Source organism: Salvelinus fontinalis, chromosome 42 (genome assembly GCF_029448725.1).
Source record: "Salvelinus fontinalis isolate EN_2023a chromosome 42, ASM2944872v1, whole genome shotgun sequence".
Taxonomy (NCBI): domain Eukaryota; kingdom Metazoa; phylum Chordata; class Actinopteri; order Salmoniformes; family Salmonidae; genus Salvelinus; species Salvelinus fontinalis.
The window spans coordinates 24568277-24588046 of NC_074706.1; the positions used below are offsets into that span (position 1 = coordinate 24568277).

Here is a 19770-nt window from a genome sequence, read left to right on the forward strand (position 1 = left end):
GTGAAGTGTTACCTTACATTCTTGCCAAATCTAGACCGTGTCAAAACTGTCTATTGTACAATGTAGTGTTGAGCATTGACGGTACCTAACCGAACCATCTCTTTATCCCCAATCACTCTTTCAGGTGAAGGACATCTCACTGGAGGCTACAGGAGCTTTGTGAAGCCAGCGGGACACAATACATGGAGAGATGACCAACCAATCACTGTTGATGAGGAGAGTGGAACCGCAACCCAGCATGTTATCGTAATAGAGGTTAGATTACAGTACATAAAATGCGCCCAGTTTATTTCAGAATGGCTCCCCTCAGTTATTTATTTGCTTACATACCGGGACGCTACCAGTATCGCGATACTCATTAGTATTTAAGTTATTTAGGAAAACAGCCTTAATTTTGGAAACAAACAATTATGTTGTCATCCAGTCATATCTATTTATTTTTCTAGCTATAGCAGACAATATTTTACATACAGCAGGTTTTTAAAGGACCAAAGAGTTTAGTCTGCTTGGTGTTTTAATTTTTCCCTTGGAAAATATTGCTTTACTGGTATCCTCATAGACCAGTGTTAAGGTAATGTACATTAATTTGTGCATTGTTTAACAAAAAGTAATTTGAACAGATAATTGTGTAACTTTGAGTAATTATCGGTTAGCTAGCCAGCTAGTTTCGCCTGCCGCGCTGCTGTCCTCCTACCTAGCCAACACTGCTAGCTAACACTGCTAGCTAGCCAACTTCTACCGAATAGCAGCACTGTAGAAACTTACATTACAACGGAACGACTTGATTAGCGTAGTGTTAGCTAGTTGTCTTTGCTGTCCTTGTATCCATGATAATTGTGTAGTTTAGAGAAATTTAGAGAAACTGTCGAGGTCACCTAGCCAGCTTCACTTTCAACAACGCAGCTACTGCTAGCCAAGTAGCCAGGCTACTTCACCAGCCAGCAGTACTATATCATTTTAGTCAATAAGATTTGTAATTTTATTGATTTTTTGCTACGTAAGCTTAACTTTCTGAACATTCGAGACGTGTAGCCCACTTGTCATTCTAATCTCCTTTGCTTTAGCGTAGCCTCTTCTGTAGCCTGTCAAATATGTGTCTGTCTATCCCTGTTCTCTCCTCTCTGCACAGACCATACAAACGCCTCACACCGCGTGGCCGCGCCCACCCTAACCTGGTGGTCCCAGCCCGCACGACCCACGTGGAGTTCCAGGTCTCCGGTAGCCTCTGGAACTGCCGATCCGCGGCCAACAAGGCAGAGCTCATCTCAGCCTATGCGTCCCTCCAGTCCCTCGACTTCTTGGCACTGACGGAAACATGGCTCACCACAGATAACACTGCTACTCCTACTGCTCTCTCTTCGTCTGCCCACGTGTTCTCGCACACCCCGAGAGCTTCTGGTCAGCGGGGTGGTGGCACCGGGATCCTCATCTCTCCCAAGTGGTCATTCTCTCTTTCTCCCCTTACCCATCTGTCTATCGCCTCCTTTGAATTCCATGCTGTCACAGTTACCAGCCCTTTCAAGCTTAACATCCTTATCATTTATCGCCCTCCAGGTTCCCTTGGAGAGTTCATCAATGAGCTTGATGCCTTGATAAGCTCCTTTCCTGAGGACGGCTCACCTCTCACAGTTCTGGGTGACTTTAACCTCCCCATGTCTACCTTTGACTCATTCCTCTCTGCCTCCTTCTTTCCACTCCTCTCCTCTTTTGACCTCACCCTCTCACCTTCCCCCCCTACTCACAAGGCAGGCAATACGCTTGACCTCATCTTTACTAGATGCTGTTCTTCCACTAACCTCATTGCAACTCCCCTCCAAGTCTCCGACCACTACCTTGTATCCTTTTCCCTCTCGCTCTCGTCCAACACTTCCCACACTGCCCCTACTCGGATGGTATCGCGCCGTCCCAACCTTCGCTCTCTCTCCCCCGCTACTCTCTCCTCTTCCATCCTATCATCTCTTCCCTCTGCCCAAACCTTCTCCAACCTATCTCCTGATTCTGCCTCCTCAACCCTCCTCTCCTCCCTTTCTGCATCCTTTGACTCTCTATGTCCCCTATCCTCCAGGCCGGCTCGGTCCTCCCCTCCCGCTCCGTGGCTCGACGACTCATTGCGAGCTCACAGAACAGGGCTCCGGGCAGCCGAGCGGAAATGGAGGAAAACTCGCCTCCCTGCGGACCTGGCATCCTTTCACTCCCTCCTCTTTACATTTTCCTCTTCTGTCTCTGCTGCTAAAGCCACTTTCTACCACTCTAAATTCCAAGCATCTGCCTCTAACCCTAGGAAGCTCTTTGCCACCTTCTCCTCCCTCCTGAATCCTCCTCCCCCTCCCCCCCCCCTCCTCCCTCTCTGCAGACGACTTCGTCAACCATTTTGAAAAGAAGGTCGACGACATCCGATCCTCGTTTGCTAAGTCAAACGACACCGCTGGTTCTGCTCACACTGCCCTACCCTGTGCTTTGACCTCTTTCTCTCCCCTCTCTCCAGATGAAATCTCGCGTCTTGTGACGGCCGGCCGCCCAACAACCTGCCCGCTTGACCCTATCCCCTCCTCTCTTCTCCAGACCATTTCCGGAGACCTTCTCCCTTACCTCACCTCGCTCATCAACTCATCCCTGACCGCTGGCTACGTCCCTTCCGTCTTCAAGAGAGCGAGAGTTGCACCCCTTCTGAAAAAACCTACACTCGATCCCTCCGATGTCAACAACTACAGACCAGTATCCCTTCTTTCTTTTCTCTCCAAAACTCTTGAACGTGCCGTCCTTGGCCAGCTCTCCTGCTATCTCTCTCAGAATGACCTTCTTGATCCAAATCAGTCAGGTTTCAAGACTAGTCACTCAACTGAGACTGCTCTTCTCTGTATCACGGAGGCGCTCCGCACTGCTAAAGCTAACTCTCTTTCCTCTGCTCTCATCCTTCTAGACCTATCGGCTGCCTTCGATACTGTGAACCATCAAATCCTCCTCTCCACCCTCTCCGAGCTGGGCATCTCCGGCGCGGCCCACGCTTGGATTGCGTCCTACCTGACAGGTCGCTCCTACCAGGTGGCGTGGCGAGAATCTGTCTCCTCACCACGCGCTCTCACCACTGGTGTCCCCCAGGGCTCTGTTCTAGGCCCTCTCCTATTCTCGCTATACACCAAGTCACTTGGCTCTGTCATAACCTCACATGGTCTCTCCTATCATTGCTATGCAGACGACACACAACTAATCTTCTCCTTTCCCCCTTCTGATGACCAGGTGGCGAATCGCATCTCTGCATGTCTGGCAGACATATCAGTGTGGATGACGGATCACCACCTCAAGCTGAACCTCGGCAAGACGGAGCTGCTCTTCCTCCCGGGGAAGGACTGCCCGTTCCATGATCTCGCCATCACGGTTGACAACTCCATTGTGTCCTCCTCCCAGAGCGCTAAGAACCTTGGCGTGATCCTGGACAACACCCTGTCGTTCTCAACTAACATCAAGGCGGTGGCCCGTTCCTGTAGGTTCATGCTCTACAACATCCGCAGAGTACGACCCTGCCTCACACAGGAAGCGGCACAGGTCCTAATCCAGGCACTTGTCATCTCCCGTCTGGATTACTGCAACTCGCTGTTGGCTGGGCTCCCTGCCTGTGCCATCAAACCCCTACAACTCATCCAGAACGCCGCAGCCCGTCTGGTGTTCAACCTTCCCAAGTTCTCTCACGTCACCCCGCTCCTCCGCTCTCTCCACTGGCTTCCAGTTGAAGCTCGCATCCGCTACAAGACCATGGTGCTTGCCTACGGAGCTGTGAGGGGAACGGCACCTCAGTACCTTCAGGCTCTGATCAGGCCCTACACCCAAACAAGGGCACTGCGTTCATCCACCTCTGGCCTGCTCGCCTCCCTACCACTGAGGAAGTACAGTTCCCGCTCAGCCCAGTCAAAACTGTTCGCTGCTCTGGCACCCCAATGGTGGAACAAACTCCCTCACGACGCCAGGACAGCGGAGTCAATCACCACCTTCCGGAGACACCTGAAACCCCACCTCTTCAAGGAATACCTAGGATAGGATAAAGCAATCCTTCTGCCCCCCCCCCCCCCCCTTAAAAGATGTAGATGCACTATTGTAAAGTGGCTGTTCCACTGGATGTCATTAGGTGAATGCACCAATTTGTAAGTCGCTCTGGATAAGAGCGTCTGCTAAATGACTTAAATGTAAATGTAATGTTAAATGAACACATACAAAATCGCATTCTAAAATACAGAATTTATATTTGACAACAAAATGGGAAAGTTGTTTTGACTTTGGCTGTGTCATTTATTGGAAACCGGTGCAATCATCCAATGGAGAAACCACTCTGTCATTTCCTGTTTGCTAAAATTCTACACTGGTCATTCAATGTGGGGGGAAAAAGCACTGAGTAGTGTAGGGAATCATTGTACCATCCAGTTAAAATAACTTTTAAATAACAAAAAATATAGCTGTTTGAAGCTGGTGGACCAAAACTAAAAGGCTCAAGCTCAAGGAGTCTCCATCATGTTACATGGAAATGGGATGCGGGGGAGGGGAGAGATTTTGTTTTGAATGTAGCCTAGTGCTGTTGCAATTCATCTAGCTCCCACATGGGGGAGAGAAATTCATGTGTAGCACCTTTAATTTTGTCACCTATTTCATATTTTGTTTTAGTCTTCAAGAGGTGATGATATTAAAATCAAACAGTTATAACATTTATTTAACAATCCCTTAAATGGCACGCAGTTCTCAATGGTTTTAGCGGAGCTGGGGGTCTCCTTGCCCCCCACCAGGTAAATCGAATTCTCTGCACCTTTATTTTATTGATAATGACCTATTAATGTCTAGTTTTAGTCAATCATTTTAATCCTATTTTAGTCACTGTAGTTTTATTTTGTTTTATTTAACAGTTCATACAAACCTCTAACTTAACTTACATCATGCACATAATAAACTCAGCAAAAAAAGAAACGTCCTCTCACTGTCAACTGCATTTATTTTCAGCAAACTTAACTTGTGTAAATATTTGTATGAACATAACAAGATTCAACAACTGAGACATAAACTGAACAAGTTCCACAGACATGTGACTAACAGAAATGGAATAATGTGTCCCTGAACAAAGGGGGGGTCAAAATCAAAAGTCAGTATCTGGTGTGGCTGTCAGCTGCATTAAGTATTGCAGTGCATCTCCTCCTCATGCACTGCACCAGATTTGCCAGTTCTTGCTGTGAGATGTTACCCCATTCTTCTACCAAGCCACCTGCAAGTTCCAGGACATTTCTGGGGGGAATGGACCTAGCCTTCACCCTCCAATCCAACAGGTCGTAGACGTGCTCAATGGGATTGAGATCCGGGCTCTTTGCTGGCCATGGCAGAACACTGACATGCCTGTCTTGCGGGAAATCACGCACAGAACGAGCAGTATGGCTGGTGGCATTGTCATGCTGGAGGGTCATGTCAGGATGAGCCTGCAGGAAGGGTACCACATGAGGGAGGAGGATGTCTTCCCTGTAACGCACAGTGTTGAGATTGCCTGCAATGACAAGCTCAGTCCGATGATGCTGTGACACACCGTCCCAGACCATGACGGACCCTCCACCTCCAAATCGATCCCGCTCCAGAGTACAGGCCTCGGTGTAACTCTCATTCCTTTGAAGATAAACGCGAATCCGACCATCACCCCTGGTGAGACAAAACCACGACTCGTCAGTGAAGAGCACTTTTTGCCAGGCCTGTCTGGTATTGCGACATTGGGTTTGTGCCCATAGGCGACGTTGTTGCTGGTGATGTCTGGTGAGGACCTGCCTTACAATAGGCCTACAAGCCCTCAGTCCAGCCTCTCTCAGCCTATTGCGGACAGTCTGAGCACTGATGGAGGGATTGTGCGTTCCTGGTGTAACGCGGGCAGTTGTTGTTGCCATCCTGTACCTATCCCGCAGGTGTGATGTACTGATCCTGTGCAGGTGTTGTTACACGTGGTCTGCCACTGCGAGGATGATCAGCTGTCTGTCCTGTCTCCCTGTAGCACGGTCTTAGGCATCTCACAGTACAGACATTGCAATTTATTGCCCTGGCCACATCTGCAGTCCTCATGCCTCCATGCAGCATGCCTAAAGGCACGTTCACGCAGATGAGCAGGGACCCTGGGCATCTTTCTTTTGGTGTTTTTCAGAGTCACTAGAAAGGCCTCTTTAGTGTCCTAAGTTTTCATAACTGTGACCTTAATTGCCTACCGTCTGTAAGATGTTAGTGTCTTAACGACAGTTCCACAGGTGCATGTTCATTAACTGTTTATGGTTCATTGAACAAGCATGGGTGTTTAAACCCTTTACAATGAAGATCTGTGAAGTTATTTGGATTTTTACAAATTATCTTTGAAAGACAGGGTCCTGAAAAAAGGTCTGTTTCTTTTTTTTGCTGAGTTTAGCTTCCACTCCCTTAGTCACAGCCATTTTAGTCACGTAAGTCAGTACGTTATTTTCTATTAAATAATGAATATGTAGGCTACCTCTAACTTCCATCATGTACACATTCAGATAGCCTTGTACAACTACGTATACTATCCCCTTCTACACCGTAGCTGGCAACATTGATATTGTAGCAGATTGTAACCAATGCCAGCCATAATCAACCAATACTATACAGCCTTGGCTACAGGTTAAACATTTTATAGCTCTGATTTTCTCCCCATCATAACTGTCAAGGGGGTAAATAACAGTGCTTTCCTTAAAGCGGAGAATTGGAGCTTTCCAGAAATGCCAGAAGTATTACTGTACTCCTAATATTCAACAAATAGCATTTGTTTTTCCCCATAGGAAAAAAGCAACCGCAACTCACATTTGCGGACTGCGAGAGACCACAACAAACACAGATGAATGAATAACAGTGTACATGGGGAAAATAGAGCTTCTGATGAGATCAAAGTGAAATAGCCTACATGAAAGTAAGAGAGTGTGTTAACACTATTGTTTCTAGTTGAGGTTAGTTACAAGTGAAGCGTCCTGGCTTCGCATCAGTTCAAAAGATTGACGAGTGACTGAACAGGGCGTCTGGGAGCTGTGTGGGAGAGATCAGATCGCGCAACTGAAAGATGTCAATTCTTATAATGAGAGGACTGCATTAAATATTCTGCTTGCATGCTTATTGCTTATGATTGGACAAAACTGATGAAAAAGAGCATGTCAAATTAAATTAGCCTCATATGGAATTCTCGTCTGGTCACATTTTCGAAAAGTAATTGGTAATAGTTTGTTTTTTTCCAGGGCCTCTTGTCTCATTATGGCATAGTTTTAGTATTGTCACAGCCCTACTTACATGTACATCACAGGAGGTTGGTGGCACCTTAATTGGGGAGGACGGGCTCATGGTAATGGCTGTAGTGGAATATTATTGAACACGTGTTTGATTCCATTCCATTTGCTCCATTCCAGCCATTATTATGAGCCGTCCTCCCCTCTGTAGCCTCAACTGATGTACATCGTCATTTATTTGCCATAGGGGAGCTTGTGAGACATCATTACGACTTTGTTATCCATTTCTACTCATGTACCAGTAATAACCTCCTCTCTTCTTGTCAGTCTGCAGATACAGAGGCTGCAGGTCCTGGAGGATCGTCTCTGGTCAAGCAGGAGAGGACTGAAGGAGACGACCCACAACACAGCAGAGACATCCAGACTGGAGCAGCGGCTGGAGTGGCACCCCCTGTAGCTACGGACGACCTCGCCACCACGCCCCAGCCCAGGACCCGACGTAGCATTACGGAGGTCAGTGGAACACCGAAGGCCGTCCTCAAGTCAGAGACAGACACCGAGACTTTAACTGTAACACAAAGGCTCTTAAGCACAGGATCTGACCACAGATCAGACCCAGAGAGACTGGGACTGGGGCCACTGGGCTCTCCTCCTGCTTCAGGCTCAGAGTATTTACCGGTATTTCACCAGAGCCAGGGGACTGTTAATTCCCTTGGAGATGGTGATACGTTAGACACTGGTGGTGATGATCTGTCTTGTTCTTACACTACAGAGACGGAACCTGTCAACATGCCCTTGGGTTTAGAGACCCAGACTGATCTGTCTAGAGGGGACTGGAACCAGTACAGTAGTAGTGTATACTCTGAACGGTTCCTAGATAAGAAAGGGGAGGGTCTGGTTGTAGATGAGGTGACTGTGAAAGTGGAGGGTGACGTTCCTCCCACATGGAATGCAGATCACCTAGGAGACGGACACTCACAGGGCAGAGATTTCTTAGACTACAGGGAAAGCTTCGAGACAAATCCAAATGTTGCGACCCACTCCCCTTTACACATGTTCAGGGATCGCAACCCAGTGTCCACGTCGATGGGGCCTTCCGATTCACATGGCCGCATCCTTTTCGATCAGGTATTGAACGCAAACGACAGGGCTAGAGCCCAGGCTCAGGGAGGAGGAGCCTCATCAGGTAGTAGTAAAGAGAAACGGTTCCTCTGCATGTTCTGTAACAAAGGCTTCAGCTGCCCCCAGAAGGTGGAGATCCACCAGAGGGTCCACACAGGAGAGAAACCATACAGCTGTACACAGTGTCACATGCGCTTTGCGGAGGCTGGCACCCTAAAGAGGCACCAGAGGGTCCACACAGGGGAAAAACCCTTCAGCTGCCCCCAGTGTGAGAAGAGGTTCTCCCACCAGCACCATCTGAAGAGGCACTTGAAGGTCCACACGGGAGAGAGGCCGTTCGCCTGTACGGACTGCGGGAAGATGTTCTCAGAGAGGAGCTACCTCAGGATACACCAGCAGAAAAACCATTCCACTCTATAACATAGAAAGTAACTATTCGATACCTTTTGACGTTTAGATCAAATCTTGCATTAAAGAGAATTAATTTTCATTGTCAGCAGAATGGATGCATTTGGAATAACAAGAGTAACAGATTTCAGTGTTAAATATTCCTCGGTAGAATATTGCATCCAGACATTGTGTGATATATAAGGCATATATAAGCCTAAGAAGTCTGTTATATATTGTGTTTGTACTATGTAAGCTACAGTGCTTTCAAAGTACTCAGACCCCTTTACTTTATCCACATTTTGTTGCCTTATTCTAAAATGGGTTAAAAAAAATCTCAATCACCACACAGTACCCCATAACGACAACAGGTTTTTAGAAATTTTTGCAAATGTATTAAAAATAAAGAACAGAAATACCTTATTTTACTTAAGTATTCAGACCCTTTTCTATGAGACTTGAAATTGAGCTCAGGTGCATCGTGTTTCCATTGATCATCCTTGACGTTCCTACAATTTAATTGGAGTCTACCTGTGGTAAATTCAATTGATTGGACATGATTTGGAAAGGCACACCCGTCTATGCAAGGTCCCACAGTTGACAGTGTATGTCAGAGCAAAAACCAAGCCACGAGTTCGAAGGAATTGTCCGTAGAGCTCCGAGACAGCATTGTGTCGAGGTACAGATCTGTGGAAGGGTATCAAAAAATGTCTGCAGCGTTGAAGGTTCCCAAGAACACAGCGGCCTCCATCATTCTTAAATGGAAGAAGTTTGGAACCACCTCGACTCTTCCTAGAGCAATTGGGGAAGTGGGAGTTGACTCAGGGAGGTGACCAAGAATCCGATGGTCACTCTGCCAGAGCTCTAGAGTTCTTGTGTGGAGATGTAATGAAATCAAGATTGAACTCTTTGGCCTGAATGCCAAGCGTCACGTCTGGAGGGAACCTGGCACCATCCCTACGGTGAAGCATGATGGTGGCAGCATCATGCTGTTGGGATGTTTTTCAGCGGCAGGGACTGGGAGACTAGTAAGGCTTGAGGGAAAGATGAACAGAGCAGAGTACAAAGAGATTCTTGATGAAAACCTGCTCCAGGGCGCTCAGACTGGGGCGAAGGTTCACCTTCCAACAGGACAACGACCATAAGCATACAGCTAAGACAAAGCAGGAGTGGCTTCGGGACAAGTCTCTGAATGTCCTTGAGTGGTCCAGCCGGAGGCCGGACTTGAAACCGATCAAACATCTCTGGAGAAACCTGAAAATAGCTGTGCAGCGACGCTCCCCATACAACCTGACAGCGCTTAAGGGGATGCAAAGAATGGGAGTAACTCCCCAAATACAGGTGTGCCAAACTTGTAGCGTCATACCAAAGTAGACTTGGATGTAATTGCTGCCAAAGGTGCTCAGCAAAAATGTGAACTATTTTTGCTTTGTCATTATAGGGTATTGTGTGTAGATTGAGGGGAAAATACAATTGAATACATTTTAGAATAAGGCTGTAATGTAACAATGTGGATAAAGTCAAGGGGTCTGAATACTTTACGAAGGCATTGTATATGATGTTCACAAATGCCTATTTCATTACCTCCATTCAACTTAACATTTTTTTCCTTAAGACACTTTTAATGAGAAAGGGAATGCAGTGTATCATGGAGATTTGTAGTTGAGACCTGTATATGTTTGGGTTACATATGGCGTATTTAAAACTTGTTTATGTTTAATAAACACAAAATGTAACTTTTCATTCTAAGCCCTTCAAACACCCATCACCCACCGAACAAAAAATGTCACTGTCTTTGGGGATAAAGACAGAGTGGGGATAAGGGGATAAAGTGCCGTCTGAAACCATCAAGTACGCCTCATCTAAATGTTGCCGATAGTTCAGCAGCCTCTGCCACTCTTTCGGCGTGGTGCAGGTGAAGCATGCCTCTGTTTCATACAGAGGGCGCCAGAGTGCAGTTCTTCCACATGGGAGAAATGGTATTGCATGATAAGATATGTTATTTACATGCTATTGAAGGTTGCTTCACAACCACACCCACAACGGAAGCACAATCATGCACAGGAGGTTGGTGGCACCTTAATTGGGGAGGACGAGCTTGTGGTAATGGCTGGAGCGGAATCAGTGGAATGGTATCAAGCATTCCATTTGCTCCATTCCAGCCTCCTGTGCAATCATGGTCTCGGATCTGCAGGTGGAGGACTTGTGTGAGAGGTCACTGTTAAGCCTGAATTTGACCCAAAACCAACAAGGAAATTTACTGCAGTGTTGAGAGCAGTTGTATGAAACCAATCGGTACATCAAGCAAAGCTCTTAACCGTGTCAGCCTGTTCTTAATTTCTATTCAGTTCAACTCGCCATAAGTTTGGCGTCTGAACTGTGAGTAAGACATTTTTCTCATTGAGCCTCTCTTTAGTATACATCTCACCCTATTCTGCATGAACACGACAGTGTGTTATAATCAATATACACTTACTAAATGAGAATGTTTCCAGAGGGGGGTGGCCGCCGTTTGACGGGCTCCTGACCAATTGTGCATTGTTTAACTTTTTTTGAAACGTAATGTTTCCGCTATCGTTTCCTATGACCGAAAAGAGCTTCTTTTACCTCAGAACAGCAATTACTCAGCTCGATCTGGACAACAATTTTTCTTTAAGGAGTCAGACACGAAGGATATACTGTTCTTCCTGGACCAGGCCAAAATCCCCGTCATTCGTAATTAGAGAGGTTCCAGGGGTTGGCGAGCCAGATGCCTGGTGAGACTGCTTCAATGAGTGGATAATCCGCCTTTAATCTACTTGCGATCGTGCAATCACTGGAGAATAAACTGGATGAGCCCCGTTCAAGACTATCAACAGGACATTAAAAACTATAATATCCTATGTTTCACAGAGTCGTAGCTGAATAAGGACATGGATAATATACAGTTAGCTGGATTTTCTGTGCATCGGCAAGACAGAACAGCAGCTTCCGGTAAGACCAGGGGGGGTGGTCTGTATCTCTTTATAAATAAAGAGAATTGCACACACATATATATATATACACATACACACACAACCACACAAGTGGACATTCCTGCAGTCACCATGCCAATTGCATGCTCCCTCAACTTGAGACATATGTGGCATTGTGTTGTGGAACAAACTGCACATTTTAGTGGACTTTTGTCCCCAGCACAAGGTGCACCTGTGTAATTATGCTGTTTAATCGGCTTCTTGATATGCCACACCTGTCAGGTGGATGGATTGGCAAAGGAGAAATGAATACTAACAGGGATTTGTGCACAACATTTAAGAGAAATAAGCTGTTTGTGCATATGGAACATTTCTAGGATATTTTATTTTAGCTCATGAAACATAGGACCAACACTTTACATGTTGTGTTTATATTTTTGTTCAGTGTATATATTCTTCGTAGCTGTCTATTTACAACCACAAACCGCTACTGGCACTAAGACCGCACTCAACAAGCTGTATACGGCCATAAGCAAACAAGAAAATGCTGATCAAGAGGCGGCGCTCCTAGTGGCCGGGGACTTTAATGCAGGAAAACTGATCTGTTTGACCTCATTTCTTCGAGCATGTCACGTGCAACTAGGGGGGGGGGGGAGGAAACTCAGCTACTCCACACACAGAGACATGTACAAGCTCTCCCTCACCATCCATTTAGCAAATCTCACCAGAACTATCCTACTGATTCCTGCTTACAAACAAAAACTCATCGGAAGTGGTTCCTATGAAGCGGGTACTGAGCTACAGGACTGTTTTGCTAGCACAGACTGGAAGATTTTCTGGGATTTCTCCGATGGCATTGAGTATACCACATCAGCCACCGGCTTCATTAGTAAGTGCATCGACGATATCATCCCCAGTGACCGTATGTACAGATCCTAACCAGAAGCCATGGATTACAGGCAACATCAACACTGTGCTAAAGGCTAGAGCTGCTGCTTTCATGGAGCGGGACACTAATCTGGACGCTTATAAGAAATCCCCCTACGACGAACCATCAAACAGGCAAAGTGTCAAGACAGGACTAAGAGAATCCTAATACACCAGCTCTGACTCTCGTCGGCTTGCAAACTATCAGGGATTACAAAGTGGAACCCAGCCACGAGCTGCCCAGTGACGTGAGCCTACCAGACGAGCTAAATGCCTTCTATGCTCACTTCGAGGCAAGCAATACTGAACCATGCAATGAACTAGCTGTTCCAGGTGACAGGTTTGATCACACTCTCCGTAGCCGATGTAAGACCTTTAAACACGTTAAAATTCAACTTTACCACCTAGACAAAAGTAACACCTATGTGAGAATGCTGGTCATTGACTACAGCTCAGTGTTCAACACTAATGCTCTCCAAGCTCATCACTAACCTAAGGACCCTGGGACTGAACGTGGTCCTGGGGGCAACAACACATCCACCATGCTGACCCTCAACCCAGGGGCCCCTCAAGGGTGCGTGCTTAGTGCTCTCCTGTACTCCCTGTTCACCCACGACTGCGTGGCCACGCACGACTACAACACCATCGTAGGCCTGATCACAGATGACGATTAAACAGCATATAGCAATGTTACTCACAATTTTTTGTAAGGGGGACACTTTGGGTTGAGACAATCATTCAGAGAGCCGCACAGATCTTTAATTTGTACTTTTTCTAACAATATCAATTGAGAGCAAATTCAGAGCAATAGAACACATGCAATTGATTTGATGTACAGCACAAATATATACATACACACATAAAATAGGCTACATCATGTATATGACCCATATTAAGGGTTAACTCAGTAGTTGGATGAGTGAACAAATCCCTTCTGCTCCTTGACTGAATTAATTCTAAATGTGTAGTCTGTTGCTATCCTTGTGAGGCAATACAGGTGTGCATTGGTCAGTCTATTTCTCTGTGTTTGTTTCACAATATTCTTTGTTGAAAATGTTGCTTCACATGAATAAGTGCTGACAAAAAATGTCACCTTTTGCACACACTAATTCAGAAGTGGATACTCTGCCTGACACAAGGCTCCAGAAATAGGTAACACCTGATCTTAGTTCACCTTGCAATGTGTCATTTGCCTGCAGCTCCACTATCTCACTCTCTATTCCAGCACGGTCAGGACAGAGGGCTGTGATGACTGGGGTCAGAGATGACACTGGCACATGAAAGGGGTTCTCAATGAAGTTGAAAAACTCCTTGTACTCCATGATATCCTGAATCTTAACTCAAACTCCAACTTCAGCTCTTCCAACACACGCACAAATGCATCATAGCTAAAATGTTGCAGTATGTCTGGGTTGGATGTGGTCACTGCTCTGAGTTTTGGGAAATTAAACTGTCAGGTTTGAACAGTGTGGTGATTTTTATTTTGAAATGCTTTGACCACACAACATTTTGCCAGAAGTTTTAGCTTTCGCTTGGAGCTGGGGATTCACAGTGTTCAGGTGGCAGGTGATGTCAGTTAAAAAAGACAGCTTTAATATCCACTGTGGATCATCCAGCTCTGGCTCCTCTCTCTCCTTGCAACAAATTCACGGATTTGAGGGAAGAGAGAGAGAAATCTTTCCAAAACTCTGCCACGAGTCCGCCATCTCGCCTCACTGTGAAATATCAAGTCGCCTTATTCTGTCTGGTATTATTCCAGCAACTCGCGGAATTTCCGGTGTTTCAGTGCCCTCGCAATAATAATGTTCACCACGCGCACAACTTGCTGCATCACATTCTGTAAGTCACGGTCTTTGAGTTTAGCCACAAGTGTTTCACGATGAACGATACAATGAAACGTAACAAATTCGGGAATATCCTCGGTATTTCTCATCAGGCCTGAGTCCCTTCTCCTTCCCTCGCATGTTTGGGGCGCCGTCATTGCACACAGATGCCAGATTTGACCAGTAATATTATCAGCAAAAAAATTAACAAGGGCTTTCAGAATATCCTCTCCTTGTGTTTGTCCCATAAGTTCCTTTCTGAAAGACTCGTTTTGAGGGAAGCGGACCCAAATACACAATTGGGCAATGCCACTTACATCCGTGCTTTCGTCAAGTGCAATACTAAAACATGACGCCACTGATATGTCAGTAATCAGTTGCATACTGATGTCTTCTATGCGTCTTGTCATGGTCGAGTCTGAGAGTTGCAGTCCCTTAATTTGCTTTAAAATAGCTCCCTTGTGTGTGAAATCAGCATACAATATTTCGGCTTAAGCCAAAAAACATTTTGACATTTTCTCTGCAACAGTGCTAGATCTGTCGATCATTTGCTATTTTGTTGTTTCTGAGGTTGCTTTGTGGCGAATATGTTTTGTCAAAGTGGTCATGGTGTGACTGGAAATGTCACTCAAATTGCTCATTTAAAACAATTGACTGCCTTTTGGCAAATAAGACAAAGTGAGCTAGTTCCATCATGCAGTACAAAAAAATACTTGTCTGGCCATTTCTCTTGGAACTTTGTTTTTCTTGAATCGACCATATCCTTCTCTAAGCCACCGGAGCCACGTTAGCTAGCTGCATTTCCCAGCCGCAATCATCCCGATATTCCTGGTTCTCCAGTGGTTGTTAATTCAATAGTTGTCACATTATTCTCCAGCTCTTCCTCCTCGTTTTCATTGTCAATAGATTTACGTTTCTTTTACAATAAGTCGATCCATGTCAACCAGACTGCAAAATTAGCTAGTAGCAAACTAATGCGTAGGTTGCTGTAGCTGAGCAGTTGCCTTCTACACTGCTCAAAAAAATAAAGGGAACACTTAAAAAACACAATGTAACTCCAAGTCAATCACACTTCTGTGAAATCAAACTGTCCACTTAGGAAGCAACATTGATTGACAATACATTTCACATGCTGTTGTGCAAATGGAATAGACAAAAGGTGGAAATTATAGGCAATTAGCAAGACACCCCACCGCAGTTCATCCAGGATGGCACATCAATGCGAGCTGTGGCAAAAAGGTTTGCTGTGTCTGTCAGCGTAGTGTCCAGAGCATGGAGGCGCTACAAGGAGACATGCCAGTACATCAGGAGACGTGGAGGAGGCCGTAGGAGGGCAACAACCCAGCAGCAGGACCGCTACCTCCGCCTTTGTGCAAGGAGGAGCAGGAGGAGCACTGCCAGAGCCCTGCAAAATGACCTCCAGCAGGCCACAAATGTGCATATGTCTGCTCAAACGGTCAGAAACAGATTCCATGAGGGCCCGACGTCCACAGGTGGGGGTTGTGCTTACAGCCCAACACCGTGCAGGACGTTTGGCATTTGTCAGAGAACACCAAGATTGGCAAATTCGCCACTGGCGCCCTGTGCTCTTCACAGATGAAAGCAGGTTCACACTGAGCACATGTGACAGACGTGACAGAGTCTGGAGACGCCGTGGAGAACGTTCTGCTGCCTGCAACATCCTCCAGCATGACCGGTTTGGCGGTGGGTCAGTCATGGTGTGGGGTGGCATTTCTTTGGGGGGCCGCACAGCCCTCCATGGGCTCGCCCGAGGTAGCCTGGCTGCCATTAGGTACCGAGATGAGATCCTCAGACCCCTTGTGAGACCATATGCTGGTGCGGTTGGCCCTGGGTTCCTCCTAATGCAAGACAATGCTAGACCTCATGTGGCTGGAGTGTGTCAGCAGTTCCTGCAAGAAGAAGGCATTGATGCTATGAACTGGCCCGCCCGTTCCCCAGACCTAAATCCAATTGAGGACATCTGGGACATCATGTCTCGCTCCATCCACCAACGCCACGTTGCACCACAGACTGTCCAGGAGTTGGCGGATGCTTTAGTCCAGGTCTGGGAGGAGATCCTTCAGGAAACCATCCGCCACCTCATCAGGAGCATGCCCAGGCGTTGTAGGGAGGTCATACAGGCACGTTGAGGCCACACACACTACTGAGCCTCATTTTGACTTGTTTTAAGGACATTACATCAAAGTTGGATCAGCCTGTAGTGTGGTTTTCCACTTTAATTTTGAGTGTGACTCCAAATCCAGACCTCCATGGGTTGATAAATTAGATTTCCATTGATAATTTTTGTGTGATTTTGTTGTCAGCACATTCAACTATGTAAAGAAAGAAGTATTTAATAAGAATATTTAATTCATTCAGATCTAGGATGTGTTATTTTAGTGTTCCCTTTATTTTTTTGAGCAGTGTATATTCAATGAAGAGATTCAGGCCTGCATTAAACACATTGAATTGAAATTGTATCAATGTTATGTATTATGAATGGAAAATCACTGCAACTTGCAAATTAAGGGGCCTGCGGACTGCGCAATGAGTACCACGCCTATAGGGAGGAGGTCAGAGACCTGACAGTGTGGTGCTAGGACAACAACTTCTCCCTCAATGTGAGCAAGACAAAGGAGCTGATCGTGGACTACAGGAAAAGGAGAGCCGAGCACACCCCCATTCATATTAACAGGGCTGTAGTAGAGAAGGTTGAAAGCTTGAAGTTCCTTGGTGTCCACATCACTAAGGACCTATCATGGTCCAAACACACTAACACAGTTGTGAGGAAGGCACGACCACGCCTATTTCCCCTCAGGAGACTGAAAAGATTTTGAATGGGTCCTCAGATCCTCAAAAAGTTATGGAGCTGCACCATCGAGCGCATCCGGACTGGTTGCATCACCGCTTGGTATGGCAACTGCTCGGCAGCAAGACCGCAAGGTGCTACAGAGGGTACAGCCCAGTACATCACTGGGGGCGAGCTCCCTGCCATCCAGGACCTCTATACCAGGCGGTCTAAGAGGAAGGCCACCCAAGTCAAACTGTTCTCTCTGCTACCTCACGACAAGTGATACAGGAGAGCCAAGTCTGGGACCAAAAGGCTACCCAGACTATTTGCATTGACCCCCTTGTTTTATTCTTATCTATTCTTATTTTTTCAAGTGTATGTCTGTGTAATCTGTATCACCTCTCTCTTCCAGGAGGAGGGTCCAGAAGTGCTTCTGGTGAAGGAGGAGGGCTGTGATGAGGGTCTGGGGAACCCTGAGGGGACCATGGTCATGGAGGACAACCAGACTACACCACCTCCTGGACCCACAGAGGAGCCAGCTGAGCAGCACAGGACCACACACAGTCTCACTGAGGTGAACCCACTGAACTACTGTTTGAATGGTAGTAGGTCAGTGTCTCAGAGGAGTGTTGATCTAAGATCAGTTTTGTCTTGTAGATCATAATTAATAAGATTATATGGACAGATCCTTTATTCAACTAGGCAAGTCAGTTAAGAACAAATTCTTATTTACAATGACGGCCAAACCCTGACGACCCTGGGCCAATTATGCGCCGCCCTCCTGATCACAGCCGGTTTTGATACAGCCAACCAGGGTCTGTAGTGATACCTCTAGCACTGCGATGCAGTGCCTAAGACCGTTGTGCCACCCTAGATTGGCACTCCTACTACGAGACACTTTCTGGATACCGGCCCTGGTCTTGACATGCCTTTGAAAGATACAATTCCAACCCAAATAGTGTCAACTAAACCCAACCTTATTTCTTGCAGTCAGTAAACAACATGGAGGATGGGAAGCCTGATCTGCTGCTGGTGAAAGAGGAGACAATAGAAGACGGACAAGAGAGCATTGATCTGCTGAGTGGACTAACGATGGGGGAGCAAGGTATGGGCGACATACTTTTGTGTATATATAGTGTATGTGGACAGCCCTCCAAATTTGTGGATTTGGCTATTTCAACCACACCCGTTGTTGACCTAAGATCACCAGGCGCAATGCCAAGCGTCAGCTGGAGTGGTGTAAAGCTCGCCACCATTGGATTATGCATAGTGCCAAGTGTAACGTTTGGTGGAGGAGTAATAATGGTCTGGGGGTATTTTTCATGGTTCGGGCTAGGCCTATTAGTTCCAGAGAAGGGAAATCGTAACGCTACAGCATACAATGACATTCTAAACGATTCTGAGCTTCCAACGTTGTGGCAACAGTTCGGGGAAGGTCATTTCCTGTTTCAGCATGACAATGCCCCGTGCACAAAGCGAGGTTCATACAGAAATGGTTCCTCGATCGTGTGGAAGAACTTGACTGGCCTGCACATACAGTTGAAGTCGGAAGTTTACATTGGTTGGAGTCAAACTTATAGTTTTGATAAGTCGGTTAGGACATCTACTTTGTGCATGACACAAGTAATTTTTCCAACAATTGTTTACAGACAAATGATTTCACTTATAATTCACTGTATCACAATTCCAGTGGGTCAGAAGTTTACATACACTAAGTTGACTGTGCCTTTAAACAGCTTGGAAAATTCCAGAAAATGTTGTCATGGCTTTAGAAGCTTCTGATAGGCTATTTGACATCATTTGAGTCAATTGGAGGTGTACCTGTGGATGTATTTCAAGGCTTACCTTCAAACTCAGTGCCTCTTTGCTTGACATCATGGGTACATCAAAAGAAATCAGCCAAGACTTCAGAAAAAAATTGTAGACCTCTACAAGTCTGGTTTATCCTTGGGAGCAATTTCCAAATGCCTGAAGGTACCACGTTCATCTGTACATACAATAGTACGCAAGTATAAACACCATGGGACCACGCAGCTGTCATACAGCTCAGGAAGGAGACGCGTTCTGTATCCTAAAAATGAACTTACTTTGGTGCTAAAAGTGTAAATCACTCCCAGAACAACAGCAAAGGACATTGTGAAGATGCTGGAGGAAACAGGTACAAATATCTATATCCACAGTAAAACGAGTCCTATATCGACATAACCTGAAAGGCCGCTCAGCAAGGAAGAAGCAACTGCTCCAAAACCACCATAAAAAAGCCAGACTACGGTTTGCAACTGCACATGGGGACAAAGATCGTACTTTTTGGAGAAATCTCTGATCTGATGAAACAAAAATAGAACTGTTTGGCCATAATGACCATCGTTATGTTTGGAGGAAAAAGGGGGAGGCTTGCAAGCCGAAGAACACCATCCCAACCGTGAAACGGGGGTGGGAGAATCATGTTGTGAGGGTGCTTTGCTGCAGGAGGGGCTGGTGCACTTCACAAAATAGATGGCATCACGAGGTAGGAAAATTATGTGGATATATTGAAG

The 19770-nt window shown here is 46.1% G+C and overlaps 1 protein-coding gene across 1 annotated transcript in view; it reads left to right on the forward strand.

The window, feature by feature from the left end:
- The window catches only part of LOC129841242 (sal-like protein 1), a 28981-nt gene that overhangs the window by 6793 nt on the left and 2418 nt on the right, over window positions 1-19770 (forward strand). The window contains exons 2-5 of the mRNA XM_055909416.1: window positions 125-255; window positions 7557-7742; window positions 17646-17807; window positions 18224-18338. Of these exons, the coding sequence (XP_055765391.1) occupies window positions 125-255; window positions 7557-7742; window positions 17646-17807; window positions 18224-18338 (594 nt within the window). The remainder of the gene's footprint in view (window positions 1-124; window positions 256-7556; window positions 7743-17645; window positions 17808-18223; window positions 18339-19770) is intronic.